A 16,906-nucleotide genomic window follows, 5' to 3' on the forward strand; every position below is an offset into this window, starting at 1 on the left:
GTGATACCAAAACCAGATACATGGTAGGGTTGCATCAGGAAGGTCATCTACATAACAAAAAGTCAAAAGTACCTTTATATAGCTTTTGATTACTTTTAGACTTCTAAACTCAACTTTTACAAGACTAAGCATGAAGAAACTCACAAAGCCCAGTCTTGTCGAATTTGTCTTTAAATGTTCTTACCGGTTGGTGGCCATCTTGAAAATGGTTGCCATTTTTAAATTTAGCCTGACTAATGGATTTCATGAAGAGAGTATGATGAATGGTCGTAAAAATTGATTTGGTACTTGTATCCACACGATTTTACCTCTAACATTTTCTGCTGCACTATCACTGCACAACACATGATCCCGGGGTGATAACACGTCTTTTTTTGGCACTTTGAATTCTTTTCTTTAAAAAAAAATCTGTTTACTGTTCACAGATACAGCCACCTAGAATTGCCACTGGTATGCACTTTTCACAGTACATACGTCACTTTAATGCAATTGCAGAGTGTGATCAACAGATGGCGCTTTGTTCACAAAAACTTTGACTTGTATAGTTTCACATTCTTTTACGGAGCCCCGCAGGGGATTCTTTTAAAACATTTCATTATTAAATATTTTCACCTGTTAAAATATAAAAACTTAGTTACATTTTGAAAATGTAAAATAAATGGATGAAACTTGACAGTCAGTTTGACCATTTAGACCAGGGGTAGGCAACTCCAGGCCTCGAGTGCCGGTGTCCTGCAGGTTTTAGATGTGTCCATGATCCATCACAGCTGATTTAAAGGGCTGAATGACTCCTCAGCATTTCTTGAAGTTCTCCAGAGGCCTGGTAATGAACTAATCATTTGATTCAGGTGTGTTAACCCAGGGTGCGATCTAAAACCTGCAGGACACCGGCACTCGAGGCCTGGAGTTGCCTACCCTTGATTTAGACATTTTGTACTGCAAATCACCAAATTTATTTAAAGTAACAGATGACAGCAAACATATAAAGAAGCGCTTTGAATGTCATTTAAGAAGCCTGGAGAACTGGTCCTGGAGACTACTTAAAGAAATAACATGAAAGTGTTTCACGAGAGTTCAGCCTTTATTGAAGAACAAAGATGATGATGATGCCACTGATGATGCATTTGGGTCGGTTGCAGAGGACCACGTCCTCATCGAGAGACAGTGCACTTGGGACACCACAGTTCAAGCCGCACTCATGCGAGGGACTTGTTCCCTGACACAAACGAGCAAAGCTACGAGCACCTTACCCAGCAGCTTGAGGAATGCTTGTTTCATGTGCCAGTGCCAAAAAGTGATCGCTTGCCAAAAGTGATTTCTGGTACTTAAAAAATTATGGCAGGAATTTAAGCTGCTGCATATCTCTCACAAAGAATATCTTATCACAATGTAGCTGATGCACTCAGTTTTTGACTTTTATATATTCTTTATTTATCCCCGTAAAAAGTGTCATTGGCATTAAAAATGTGTATTTCACAGCGACCAAAAAGGACTGGATTGATGATAATATGGGTCATCAAATACACAGAATCATAAAGATACTTCAAAAACAGGTCATTTCTTTATTTTATATATAACCCCTTGATAAATCCCTTACACTACCGTTTATTTACTAATGTAAGTAAAGTTGTTAGACTTTTTTTTAAAAACACATTAAAACATCAGAATTCAAATTTTAGCAGGCAATCACTTTTTGGAAAAACAACATCTATGTCAGTTTTTGAGAGCAGTGATCTTTAATGTAAATTAGCCTTTTTAGGTGTTTCATATCCCCTTCAACAGTGAGGGGGTTGGAGGTGGGGTGTGCTCAAAATGCTTTGCCTTCCCAAAATGTGAAAGGATATGCATGCAGAAGTTTCATTACCAGCAGGGGGAGAGAATATTTAAAGCCAAGAATTTGCTAGTGAATTAAAAAACAAACAAACATATGAAGTACATTCCCAGGTCCTGTAGATGCTAATATGTAAATGTGTTAATAATGTCTGTTTAATCACTTTCCGGTGATTATTTTTATGTTGCCTTGAAATAAAATATCTCTATCTGTTGTTACTGCAACTTCTGCATGTGTGTGCTTTTCATGCTTTGGAGAGGCAAAGCCTGAAATGGACATGATGGCCTGTCTGTTGCAGGTTTTGCCACGAGTTACACTTGTTAAATAAAAATAATTAAAAGATTTTAAAGCTTATTTTTTGTAATAACGAATTATCTGTTTGCCTAGAACAGGAAAGTGTTACTTTGCCTAGTGGTCTAGGGGTACCCTCGACATAACATGACGCACAACTCCTCACTCCTGCCACTCCCAGAAAAGGCTAGCAACACAGAACAGCTGAAGATGCTAAGCAGCAGTTTATCTGCTTTGGAGGTTAGCAGTGCCATGTCAACAAATAAAAGTATCCAGTGTTCTTCAGTGTTCTCTGAGCGAAAATAAAAGGAAAACAAAAAACAATTATTGAACCAATGTTTCTAACCAATAACCAAAATGGATTTCAACACAAACACTCGTCTCACTCCTGCTACTGCTGCAGTGCTCAATATATGCAGTTTATAAGTATTTACATTTCTCTACAAAACACTCTTAACTATCAGCATATCAGAAACACAACTTAGCTCACAAAATTATTTAATGGACTTCTGTTCAGGCTTCTCATTCAACTATTTGGTGCTACTTGCAACTGGTTGGTTCTTTGTTCTTTGTAGACGCGACAAGGAGTGGACAGAGGTGGCTGTCAGCTGGAGTTTAAGATGCTGCTGCTGTCCATTCAGTTATCCAATCCAGACACAGAAACCTTTACAAACCAATCAGCAGCTCCACCAACACACACACACCTTCGAGGCAACAGATTATCTTAGGTCATAACAAAAGACATTTTGAATCCCTGCTTTAAGATCTTAACTTTTAAAGGAAAGCATTGCACACTGATTGATTCATTACAGATGAAGAGAATTATTTACAACTTCTTTGTGCTTACGAGCAGTTATTCTGTCTGGTCATCTCAGTGACTTCTTCGTTTTTTATATATTTATTATTTATTTATTTTATCCACACAAAAAATGGATGTGAAACATTTCTTTTGAAAATGACATGAGATTAAAAAAGTCAGATATTGTGGAGTTGTGGTTTATAAAGCCCTCCCCTTGCTTCCGTTTTACAGGAAGTTGTTTTTCATGTTGTCTGCGTGTTGTGTAACTTCTCTTTCAGTCTCACTGATGGTAGCACAAAGCATTAAAATGCCTGAAGAAGAAGTGCTTTATTCTAATGTGAGGTTTATAAAAGCGAAGAGGGAGACCAATGGTGAGTCTGTATATTCATCTTTCTAATGAGTAATAAGATTTCTCAGAAAAAACCCTCAAAATAGCAGTTTCTTGTGGTTTTCTTGTTTTATTTTTTAAGTACAACCTTGTAGGGAATTTTTAAAATAAAATGTATCAACAGACAAGAATTTCTAGCTAACTAAGAGTCTGGTTTCATGTTTTGTGTTGTAGAAAGAGCTTCTCCAGAGGCTAATCCCACTTTCTCTCAAGTCAATATTTCAAGGACTCAGCCGTCCACGACAGAGGTGCCTGGTAGGTACAGACGAGGTTTTATTTAACAGGAGGATGAACTTTGAACAGCACTCAGTATCGATCAGGAAGCAAACAGCCATCAAATAAATCTATTTGTATTTTTTACTTAAAAATAAAAACGTTGTTCTTAAGTCACTCAGAGCGCTGACTTTGGAAACAAAAAATGAGAGTGAATCAATTTTTTAAAAAAACATACCGCAAAAAAAATCTTGCTGCATGTTATTGTATGTTGCATTTTTACAGTTAATGTGTGCACCAAATAGATCAGTTAAATTCCATTTAGTTTTATTTATATGGCAGCATTTCACAAAAACAGCCCCAACAATCAATAAAGACTCTACAAGGAAGAACCCAGAAGAAGGGAGCAATCTGCCGTGACCGGCTTCAAACATTAAAAGTAGTACTGAAAAAACAGAAAGGGTTTTTTTTTATCTAAAGTATAATAAGGTAATAGAAGGTAATAAATATCCTTATTAAGTTAAAGAGAAATTTCATGGGCAGAATTTTATTCAATGGACAGCGTTCCCGTAAAAGGAAAAAAAAGATGTGCATTTGTGTATATATATATATATACACACACACACACACACACACATATATATATATATATATATATATGTGTGTGTGTGTGTGTGTGTATATATATATATATATATATATATATATATATATATATATATATATATATATAATCGAGATATACTGGTGTCTAATTTTCATTTAAGTGGGTGCTGGTTTAGCTCACTGGAATGACCTGCCGATCGTCTGCTCATCACAGGCCTTGCCACATGTCCTACCCTCTCTCTCTCTCCACTTTCCTGTCACTCTTCACTTCGCCTATTTTATAAAGCCAGAAAAAGGCCAGAAAAAAGGAAACTGAGAAAGTAGATTTAAAGGAGTTTCATCTCACTTCAAGCAGTGAGTAAAGGTAAAATATAAATATACAGGAGCTTTCAGGATCAAAACCACAAAGTGTATCATAAAAATATTAAAATCATAAAATCAAACATTTACTCAGAGGTTTTCTTGTGTTCTTTTAACATTTCTCGATAACTCTTAATCTGATGCTAAAGTAGGAGCAATGCTGGAAACCACAGGAAGTGAGGCGTTGTGTTTGAGGTTGTTTGGTTGAGGAGTTCTCAGCTAAAGTTATTTCATGTCTTCCTGGGTGGTACTTAGAGAACCAGTAAACTGCAGCTCTAATGAAAGTCCACATGCAAGGACTACAGTCTTTATATCTAATATCAGCTACATAAAATTACTTTGGTTATTGTGTTTTATTTTCTAAACTGCCAGCAGTAAGAAGCATCTTATTTGTGACTCTTCTGAGTCAGAAATTCTTGATCACACCTTGTATATTCTAAACTCACGTTGTTGTGACAGCAATCTGTACATGTTTATCTCTCATATCTGTGTCATCTCTGTCTTTGCTAACTCTTCAGAGCTTCCTCAACAAGCAGAGCTGAGCAGACATTCGAAGCTGCCCTCAGAGAGAGCGGTCCTGCTGGTTGTCATTGCTCTCCTGGCTGCTGCTGTCATTGCTCTATGTGTTACCTGTGAGCGCTACAATTTTAATTTTCTTTCATAGTATTTACAAGGATAGTGTTCTAAAAAAATAAAATAAGGGCAAATTAAATCTTTCTGTTTAACATTTCTCAAGTGGATGTGTTTACTTGTTTTAACTTTTTAGGGCTCATGTCATAAAATACTTTTTTTAATTTAAGGAATTCAGAAATCTACATTTCTTTTAGTTTGCTGTTGACTGATTTCTTTGTTTTTTGTCTTACACTTTTTTAAATCAGCATTTAAGCCAGGACATCGCAGAGAGGGGAGAAACAAAGAGAAAGGTAAACATGTGAAACTCCAAAGCTGCAATGCTGGATCGAAGGTGGATTTTTTCAGACATCTAAACTCTAATTTACAACGTTCACAACACCTAATATTACATGAATATCCAAACCCTGTTTTGGCTGCAGTATAAGACTTTTGTTAATTTCTGTTCAGTATTTGAAAAACAGAGACATTCTTGATTAACAAGAGATTAATTTTTTTTAAAAAGTCTCCTGAAATAAAAAGTAAGTTTTGAATTTTGTCTTTAACATATTTGTACCCTCTGATGATGATTAAAGAAACATTGATGGACTGATAGAAAGAGGAAGTTAGAATATAAACGGAGGACAGAAGAAACTTCCTGCTGCTCCCAAACCACACGAAGATGAGTTTAAATCAGACTGATGACATTCAGATCCCTTTTTTCCCCAAAATAGAACCAAAACCATGGAGCACGGTGCAGCCTACATGTTCACAATGTCCTGATGCAAAAAGTAAATTTTCAATAATTTTTTATATTTATATTTTTATATTTTCTTATTATTATTTTTATCCTCTGATGATGCTTAAAGAAACATTGACTGTTGGAGTGACAGAAAGAGGAGAAAACATGAACAATGACGTTTTCCGCCAGACTAAAGTTGTTGTTGTAATCTCTTCAAAGATCAGCCGAGTTATAAATGTGAAGATGGCTGGAAGCAACATGAAGGAAAGTGCTATTATTTCTCCATCGCTAAAACCTCCTGGAACGAGAGCAGAGAGGAATGTAGAGCTAAAAAAGGAGATCTGGTTAAGATAAACAGCAAGGAGGAGCAGGTATAAAACACCGCTGCAGGTTCATGTTCTCATGTATTTTATCACATCCTGCTGTTTCATCATCTCATAACAAACATCTCAGAATAATTTGAATACAAATTCTTTCAGGATTTCCTGGAGAGAGAACTGAAAGGAATCCAGAACTCAGATGACAAGTTCTGGATCGAACTGCTATACTTAGATAAAAACAAGACATGGGTTTGGGGGGACGGATCACCGCTGAACACAAGGTTCAATTATTGTGAAAATATTTGTATTCATTTCCAGAATGAAAGTCACCATTTTTTACTGAACATCTTCTGTTTTGTTTTGTTTCTTAGTTTGACTTTTTGGAAAAACAAAGATCAAGACAGTAAGAATGGGACGAAAGGTGCAAATCCTGATGAGCAAATCTGTTTAAAGGTGAAGGCAAAAGGTGGAGCTAAGTTTTTGTCCTGCAAAACGCATCATAGAAGTATTTGTGAGAAATAAACAGTAACTGAACATTGTAAATGTGCAACTGTCTAAAGTTCAGTCAGCCTATAAAAGAGTGTCAGTAAAAGATACAGGCGTTGGAGTTGCGATATGTTTACAAAGTTAATGTCTAAACTGTATATCCCTCCTAGATTTGCTTTTAGTAAAAAATAAAATATACTTGAATAAATCTGAAAAACATATTTTGGTGATTTGTTTTTATTAACAGTATTGTTGTGGTGTACGGCGGTGTTGCTGCTGTGGAAATGAATTATTTGCCTCATTATTTCGTTAAGAAATTTACAAAAAAAATTACAAAAACTTCAGTTTAATGGAAGAGTTTGGTTACCATTTATCCAAGTTTTATGTTTTATAAATATAATGTAACTACCTCATATAATATATATTAGTTGTACTGTGTTTTTGAGTAATAAATACTTTCATCTTGTTGATGTTACTCTCACAGATTTCCACACAAAAACAGTTGGGGGGAAAGGTGGAGCTAATGATCTGAAGCCTACATCCTGCAAAAAGCCTCAAAGAAGTATTTGTGAGAAATAACTGAACACTGTAAAAATGCAGTTGTCTAAAATTCAGTCAGCCTATAAAAGTGTCTCGGTAAAAATACAGACGTTGGAGTTGCGATATGTTTATAAAGCTAATGTCTAAACTGTATATCCCTTCTACATTTGCTTTTAGTAAAAAATAAAATATACTTGAATAAATCTGAAAAACATATTTTGGTGATTTGTTTTTAAGAACAGTATTGTTGCTGCTGTGGAAATGAACAGTTTGCCTCATTTTTTCTTTGAAAAATTGACCAAAAATACAAAAACCCAAAAACGGAAGAGTTTAGCTTTATGTTTGATAAATATAGTGTAACTAACTAACATCATATATTAGTGTTTTTGAGTAATAAACACTTTCAGTCTGTTGACTTCTTGTCGATGTTACTTTCACACATTTTTCCACACAAACAGTGCATACGAAGATGATTTACTGTGTGGTTTCAGTGAACACTGTCATACTTTTCTCAGTAAACGATCTCTGCTCTAAATCTAAGCTAAATATACCAGATGTCTAAAAGATATCAGCTTATTGACCAACAACTTATCTATATCCTAAAATGACAGAATACAAATGTTTCATTGATCTGAATTTAAGGAAAATTAAACTATTTAAGCACGAGGAACTCTCAGTCCTTTAAATTCATCAACACGAAGGTGAAGAAAAACAGAGCTTCAGTGAGACGTGAGTGTTGATCATCAAACAACCACCAGTCTGAACAAAACTTCCCAGAATAGAAAAAAACATGTATCCTGGAGTAAAATATTTTACCTGCATGAAACTTAGTTGGCCTGGTGGTGCAGTGTTTAGCACTGTTGCCTCACATCAACAACATTCTGGGCTCAAACCTTCCTCGGCCTTTCACTGTGAAATTTGCATTTTCTCTTCCTCCACAATCCTAAGACATGTACGAGGATTAGCCACTGATTCTATGAATTTGCTTTCTGTACAATTTTATTTTATTTTTTTGTCAGTGAGAATAGCAAGTTTTATTTAAGTACCAGCAAACTCGAGGCCACCTTCAGTGTTTTAAGAATACTTGGTGAAATTTAAAGAAAGAATAGAATCAGTCAAGTGTTAATAATGAGACGAAAAGTGAACTGAACTGAATTTCCTGGAGTAACCCACCCGAGGGATTAATAAAGCTTTATCTAAACTAAAAGCAGCAGTGAAGGGAGTGACTTTTTCTCACGTCACATGATCAGATAACAAAATGTTTCCATTACACATTTGTGGTAAATGTTTCCCGACCATGAAACCCAGAGCACATAAATGTTTACTATCAATGTAAAACTTGACACTTATACTATTCATGTATCACGCAGTATTGCTTTAGTAGCAAAACATGTCAGCATTTAAAATTTTGAAAGTCAAATTGCTGATAACTTATAGCTAACTGCAGTTTTATCTTTTAGATGAGGGATGCAAAGCTTCACTTATCTTTTCTCTGTAAAGCCTCAAATTAACTTTTATTGATTAAATATTAGGGAAACCGACATTGACATGAATTTCATCTTTGAGTTCAAAATAAACGAAATTAAATTTGTGTCTCAAAAATGTTATCAACTAAAAAAAAGGTGGAAGCAACATGGAGGAAAGTGCTATTATTTCTAAGATGAGAGAAATGACTGCAATATAAAACATTACTTACAGGTTTGTATTCTTACATTATCATAATTAACATTAACAAAAAGAAACGCCGTGCTATTAGGTCAAGCTGTCCCAAGTGTTGTGGCAGCTTCTCAGCACTTGACATTTATTAATTCTGTCTTTTTTTAGGTTCGATCCCAAACTTCTTCACCAAACATCAGCCCAGCTGTTCATCCCTGGAAGTATCTTCCATTTGTATGTAATGTCCGAGTTCCTGGTCGAACTGGTTTACTCTTTTATCATGATGAATATCTACTGAGTAAATTTCAATTACTTTATTTTGGCTAAATTTGCCACACTGCCTGTGCCACTAGCTTGTCACAAATTTCTCCCAACTTTCCAAACTGCTGAATAAACATGCGGCCAAATTTAAGCTAACACCTGAGTGTAAGATTACTTTTGAAGATCTCCAGGCTGATCTGCTCTTTTCACCCATTCTAGGAAACCTACAATTAGACCTTCCCTTGGTTTACAGCTACACCTGTGATGTGGGCCTGGGATTGACACTCATTCAGAAAATAACAAAACTGGAAGTAAAAAAGTCCTGATGACTTGAATATGTCAAACTATACTGTTCCAGATTAACAGATTAGCAGATTAGCAGCAAAGATTATCACCTTTAGAAGCAATAACTTCTCATTATTATTAGTATATTAGCAGTAGTAGAAGCAGCAGTATGACCATCAGTCTCACTCCGCTCACTAATCTCTCACCACAGTACCACAAGCTGAAGTGTGGAGTTTGGCTGGGCCATTGCAACATGTAGACTATTTTCCTTTTCAGAATTGTTTTGCAGATTTGCTGCTGTGCCTGGGATCATTGTTCTCTCTGCGTTACATTTGACTCTTGAATACTTTGGTGTACAGAGAAGTTCATGGTTTAAACAATGACTGCAAGGTGCCCAGGTCCTATGGCTGGAAAACAAGTTCAAATCACTAACCATCCACTACTGGAATGACAGCTGGTATGAGGTCTTTGTGCTGATGTGCTGTGTTGGTTTTTCCACAAAACTGGGCACTGTGTATTATGGTCAAATATCTGCCTTATCTAGAGAAATACACAAGTTTTCCACCACTGACAGCCACTTATTAGTCTGCACCACACAGCTGTCTACCATACAAGGGGAGGAGAAATGTTGCACACTTAAATAAAACCTTTGTGGCTTAATGCGTCAGCCTTTGGTGTACAATCTGCAAATATACAGACACAGTCCATCGTCACAGTGGACTGAAATGTTTCAAACTCAACAAATACATCTTACAGTAGAATAACTGAAATCAAGATTAAAAAATGATTACAAACATAATGAGGATTACCATACATAATACTGTATTACACGTTTTGTAACCAGTCTCTTAACCCACAGCGTAGCACTCGCCGCATGTCACTGGAGAGTGTCATTAGTCGAACATCCCTTCCGCAGATATTAGCTACTCACAAATGGCACCCTTACAAACTCCAGCTACTGCAGCATCTCAACAAGGATGACCCAGATCGGCGCACAGAATTTGCAGAATGGGCAAAACAAAAATTGGAACAGGACCCTCAGTTCACGCACAAGATTTTGTTCAGTGATGAGCACAGTTATGTGAATGGTGAAGTTAACAAACAAAACCACCGCTATTGGTCTGACACTAACCCACATTGGATGGATCCCTCCAAGACTGTTGGAACACAAAAGTGTGGTATATGGGGCACAACAATAGCGGGTCCATTCTTCATCAATGGAAACCTCAAGGCCACTGGATATTTGAAATTGCTACATGATGATTCAAATCATGAATACATAATGGGTTTGGATTTACAACATAATGAATTAAATGTGCTCTATTTGGAAGCAGCCGCCCCCCTCCCCTTTCGATGGTTGTGTGTGAGACTTTAAATCATCAAACTGTAAATTATACATTTTCAATTGTTATTGATCCCTTTACCCCGAGTCCAAAAGTGTATATTTATTTTCTTACTCTTCTTATATTTGTTTGTTTACTTGCACTGCTGTAACTGGAGCCACGTCGTTGTCTCTCTACATACTGGACTGTATGTAGCCGAGATGACAATAAAGTTTACTTTGACTTCAGCACCGAGCAGGCGCGCCGAGGGCTCTCGCGCTCACTTTTCGCGTATAGAATTTCAAAAAAACATCGGTGCATATTTTCGGTGCAAAGACTGAAGAAGTCACTTGGATGCGTGACCAAACGTTTCTCCCACAAAACGCTACATCCAGATGAACAGAATCAACTTTTTGGAGATCGGTGCAAATTATAAGTCTGTATCATAATGTCTGATGTTTTCGTGTTTGTTGGTTTGTTTTTATTTTATTTTTATTTTATTAGACGCTGTTCCAGCCAGCCAGAGAATCCCCCGCCGCCCCGCCCTCTCCTCCCTGTGCTGCAAGCAGCAGGCGCACCTCGCAAACGGAGGGCGCCCTTACTCCCAGCAAATGGGCGATAGAAAACCGATCGGTGCCTACGACATTCCCACTATGCGCTGGCATGACGTCGGGGCAGCACGAGTAAGAGCGTTTTTTTGTTTTGTTTTTTTGTCGATACCCGTGATGCCGCCCCCCACCACGATGCAGCCCCGGGCAACCACCCGTTTCGCCCGTATCAAAAACCGCTACTGCTTGAGGGATGGCATCTTCTCTTTGTGCCTGTATGGGATTCCTCCCGCAGCTGTAACAAAGTTTGAATTTCTCATAGTTTACAGCATGTGAACTTTTTTATTACTCACACTGCAAACCGGGAAAACTGTCAGACCAACAGCTAGAATGATGCTAATGATATTATTGGTTTGTGTGTGTGTAAAAATGTCAGCATGCTTGTGATTTACTTACAAAATTTAAAGAAGACTGAAAAAATTTATATTGATGCAGTCCAGAACTTTGCAATATTTGCATCCGCCCTGTACTGAATAATAAATCAGCACAGATCTGTGTCTTCTTGTTTAGCCAGCTTCCCTGTCTGGAACTCAAACTCCTGTACTATGGGCAGTGTTGGGAAGGTTACTTTTAAAATGTATTCCATTACAGATTACAGAATACATGCCCCAAAATGTATTCTGTAACGTATTCCGTTACGTTACTCAATGAGAGTAACGTATTCTGAATACTTTGGATTACTTAATATATTATCATGCTGTTTACAACTACATGAATGTACTATTGCTGTGATTTATTACTGTTACTGAAGGTCCGCGGCTCCAAACCGTAGTAAAGGGACTTCTGACTAATATGGTGGGTTCTGTGTCGGCTCGTAGCTGAAAACTAGCTTTACTTTGTTGTCTGGGTCAACTTTGCTAGCAGAGACAGAGAGAGGCGTTGAAAGGCTGCTCCAACGGAACGTATTGTTTTTGGAGGAAAACACGAACACGGTGTACAGTCGAGTCTTAATAGCTTACTTACAACTGGGCTCGTCAGGCACTCTTCTTGGCTGCAGTGGTTATTATTATATTTACATGCTTCCAGCTCCCGTTTTTGCTCGATGACAGCTCGTACTTTTCCTTTTTCTCCCTCCCTCGCTCACAGACACATGTGTATGGCAGTCCATTCTCCCTGCAGCACGGACTACACTGCCTATGATGCTACATTCTTTAGAGCTATACCGGTAGCATTCTGCCTATTAGCTTAGCACAACAACAACAAAAAGTCCTCTCTCACCCAGGAAACACGCAGAGAGAGAGCGTCACCATGTAACCATGGCTACCATAACGCTGCCACCTGGAACAACAGAACGTAGCTGTCAAACAAACCCAAACAGTCCTGACCCGCCACAATATGAAACAGGAAAGTACTGCCGTGTAATCCATTTATTTCAACAAAGTAACTGTATTCTAAATACCACCTTTTTAAACGGTAACTGTAACGGAATACAGTTACTCATATTTTGTATTTTAAATACGTAACGGCGGTACATGTATTCCGTTACTCCCCAACACTGACTATGGTGTTATTTTTGTGCCTCCTATTCTGAGCGCAAATGTTGCATTTTGAGGAGAAAATTATTTTGAGCGAAGAAAATTCATTGCAGCGTGCAAGAAATGTATTTCAGTGTTTGCTATTATACACAGACAATAACAGCCCTCTCGCTCAGTTGTTGGCATTTGCTCTTGCTCACATCTCTGCTCTGTGTGCTGACAGCCATCTGCGGACCTACTCTCAGTGTGTCGCTCCTGCTCTTAACATCTCTGCACCCTGTGCGCTCAACTATCTGTGCGCCATTATGAGTGTGCCACAACACCAAACAATCATAGACTTCTATGCAAAAATTCTTCTTTTTTTTTTTTACATGTGCTCAGAATAGATGTACAAAAATAACTCCTTATGTTATATTCCCACTGTGGTGTCAGTACACTATTAGAGCTTATGCCGAGTCAGACTGCACACACAATAGTTTGCTTACAAGTTGACTTCTTCTTTATTGGGATAACACAGAAGTAACACACACACATAACTGGGCGTGGTGCCCCCTACTAGCGATGGCTTGCATAGCACACAATAACTCTTGGTTCATACATAACACCTTACATGTCCACATCTATGAAAATAAAACCAGTCTTTAACTTAAATAAATGAAAACAGAGGAAAACATCGTCTATGACCTCATTTCAAGTCAAAAGAAATTATTTGTTAATCAGAATAAAATGAGAAATCCTCTCCACATTTCAGCAGGAAGTGTTGTAAGAGTTGCGGTTCTTTTCTTTTTCTTTTTTTTCCTGAAAGGCCAAACCAGTGAGGGGCGGAGGAGCTTTAGTGTGTGTCTTGATGTTCACAAGGTTTTTTGACGTTCGGACTCTGCAAACTGAATCAGGAATAAAGATACAGGAGGAATAACACCAGGTTGTTGTATTTTTGTGATTCAGAGATAGTTACTAGTCTGAAGTCAGGATCTTGAAGCGTCAGCATGACGAGCCGTCCACAGAACTACATAGAAGGTAAGAACATTAAATGTGGTGGTAAATCGGGTAATCAGATCTGAGTGGTCCTTTCATATTGAAGCCAAACTGGAGGCTACGTATGTTTTAATACATTAACATGCAACTGAGTAAGAGATGCAAAGAAAGCTTCATGAAGGTTTATGGAAGAAAGAAAGAGAGTCATATTTCCTGTTGGTCTAATGTACCTATGGTTCTCTGCACTAGAGTTGTGGTATATGCACCTAACTGTATTACAATGTATGTCAACCATTAAGTACATTTCTATAAATAATAATAGGATCTGGTCATTCATACCAATAACAAATTTACAAAATATAAATTCATACCATGTATAAATATTACTACAGGCTGGAGGAAAAATATGTAGCCTGTACTTATTTTCAGGGTAAACTGTCCCTCTAAGGTGAAGTATTACCAGAAATATAAGATAAACACACGTTCGTTTACTGAACTGTGGTTTTCCTTTCCTTGTAAGAAAGAATATTTAAGCAACTTTTAAACCACATTAGAAACTTTGCAGAAACTTTGTGTAAAACTGTTGATGTGATGTCAGAGGAGCTGTTTGGAGTCTGGTGGCATCATGTCTCACAGTTGTGTTTTTATATAATTATTCTTTTGTACAGCACTTTGGTTCATTGTGGTTATTTTAAAGTGATTTACAAAAAAGCTGGTATAGCATTTGGTTATTATTTTGTTCTGCGCGTCTGTGTTTCCTTTAAATCTTCATCAGGTGAAGATCCCGACTCTCAACATGCAAAATCAAAAAGAGGGTCAAAGGTCACCTCAGAGAAAGTTGCCCTGCTGGTTCTCGGTTCCCTCCTGGCAGTTGCTTTCATTGTGATTTATCGTCTCTGTGAGTTTTGTTTTACTTCAACAGAATGACCTGATTTACTGTAGATTAAATGACGAGGAGAATACTTACAGTAATGGTGTGAATACAGCAATTTGAACATAAATTCTGAGCGTACAGCTTTATCATTTACATTTTATACCTGCAACAAGGGGCAAAATCAGGGATTTCTGTGGAATTTTTTTTTAAAAAGTGTCAGTGTTTGGTGTTTGAGCTGTTTTACTCTTTCTTAGCAGAGCTGTCAACTAACATGAACTTTTGACTTTCTTTAATCAGCTTTTGAACACGTGAGAACAAAGGAAATGCTAAAAAATCTGGAAGGTCTCAAAAAGGAGTGTGAACGTGTCATCAAAAATCAAAATCTCACAGGTAAGCAGAGAGACTGGAACTCTCTTAACTCTGTTAAGAGTTCCCTCAGCTGGATGTTAATCCAACCTTGCTTATGGAACCATTATGAAGATTTTTATAACTTTGGTGGTTTTGAAAAAAACAAACAAACAAAAAAATTTAAAAAATGGATGAACCTGTTGAAAAATTGATAAAAGACAGAGATTAATAACAAGGACAATTCAATGCAGTGAGGTCTATTAACACATAGTGTTTTAAGCCTAATCTTAAAAGTAGAGATAGTGTCTGTCTCCCGAATCCAAACTGGAAGGCTCTCCCTCCCATTCTACTTTTAAATTCTCTAGGAACAACAAGTAGGCCTGCAGTGTGAGAGCGAAGTGCTTTAATGGTGTGCATTTCCTGTCACATCCAAATCACGATGAGTTTAAATCAGACTGATGACATTCAGATCCCTTTTTTCCCCAAAATAGAACCAAAACCATGGAGCACGGTGCAGCCTACATGTTTAGAATGTCCTGATGCAAAAAGTAAATTTTCAATTATTTTTTATATTTATATTTTTATATTTTCTTATTATTATTTTTATCCTCTGATGATGCTTAAAGAAACATTGACTGTTGGAGTGACAGAAAGAGGAGAAAACATGAACAATGATGTTTTCCGCCAGACTAAAGTTGTTGTTGTAATCTCTTCAAAGATCAGCTGAGTTATAAATGTGAAGATGGCTGGAAGCAACATGAAGGAAAGTGCTATTATTTCTCCATCGCTAAAACCTCCTGGAACGAGAGCAGAGAGGAATGTAGAGCTAAAAAAGGAGATCTGGTTAAGATAAACAGCAAGGAGGAGCAGGTATAAAACATCGCTGCAGGTTCATGTTCTCATGTATTTTATCACATCCTGCTGTTTCATCATCTCATAACAAACATCTCAGAATAATTTGAATACAAATTCTTTCAGGATTTCCTGGAGAGAGAACTGAAAGGAATCCAGAACTCAGATGACAAGTTCTGGATCGAACTGCTATACTTAGATAAAAACAAGACATGGGTTTGGGGGGACGGATCACCGCTGAACACAAGGTTCAATTATTGTGAAAATATTTGTATTCATTTCCAGAATGAAAGTCACCATTTTTTACTGAACATCTTCTGTTTTGTTTTGTTTCTTAGTTTGACTTTTTGGAAAAACAAAGATCAAGACAGTAAGAATGGGACGAAAGGTGCAAATCCTGATGAGCAAATCTGTTTAAAGGTGAAGGCAAAAGGTGGAGCTAAGTTTTTGTCCTGCAAAACGCATCATAGAAGTATTTGTGAGAAATAAACAGTAACTGAACATTGTAAATGTGCAACTGTCTAAAGTTCAGTCAGTCTATAAAAAAGTGTCAGTAAAAATACCGACGTTGGAGTTGCGATATGTTTACAAAGTTAATATCTAAACTGTATATCCCTCCTAGATTTGCTTTTAGTAAAAAATAAAATATACTTGAATAAATCTGAAAAACATATTTTGGTGATTTGTTTTTATTAACAGTATTGTTGTGGTGTACGGCGGCGTTGCTGCTGTGGAAATGAAAAATTTGCCTCATTTTTTCGTTAAGAAATTTACAAAAAAATACAAAAACTTCAGTTTAAGGGAAGAGTTTGGTTACCATTTATCCAAGTTTTATGTTTTATAAATATAATGTAACTAACTCATATAATATATATTAGTTGTACTGTATTTTTGAGTAATAAATACTTTCATCTTGTTGATGTTACTCTCACACATTTCCACACAAGAACAGTTGGGGGGAAAGGTGGAGCTAATGATCGGAAGCTTACGTCCTGCAAAAAGCCTCAAAGAAGTATTTGTGAGAAATAACTGAAAACTGTAAATATGCAGTTGTCTAAAATTCAG

General features: G+C 37.0%; 1 protein-coding gene across 1 annotated transcript; it reads left to right on the plus strand.

Moving 5' to 3' along the window:
• Window positions 1-13,778: 13,778 nt before the first annotated feature.
• On the plus strand, window positions 13,779-16,445 carry LOC148096677 (hepatic lectin-like). Its single transcript, XM_087835118.1, has 7 exons — window positions 13,779-13,809; window positions 14,543-14,665; window positions 14,939-15,031; window positions 15,481-15,537; window positions 15,708-15,859; window positions 15,968-16,089; window positions 16,180-16,445. The coding sequence occupies exons 1-7, from the start codon at window positions 13,779-13,781 to the stop codon at window positions 16,328-16,330; spliced, it is 729 nt and encodes a 242-aa protein (XP_087691244.1). The 3' UTR covers window positions 16,331-16,445.
• The last annotated feature ends 461 nt before the right edge of the window (window positions 16,446-16,906 follow it).

Source organism: Neolamprologus brichardi, chromosome 22, assembly GCF_056152115.1.
Source record: "Neolamprologus brichardi isolate AB-2024 chromosome 22, ASM5615211v1, whole genome shotgun sequence".
NCBI classification, from domain to species: domain Eukaryota; kingdom Metazoa; phylum Chordata; class Actinopteri; order Cichliformes; family Cichlidae; genus Neolamprologus; species Neolamprologus brichardi.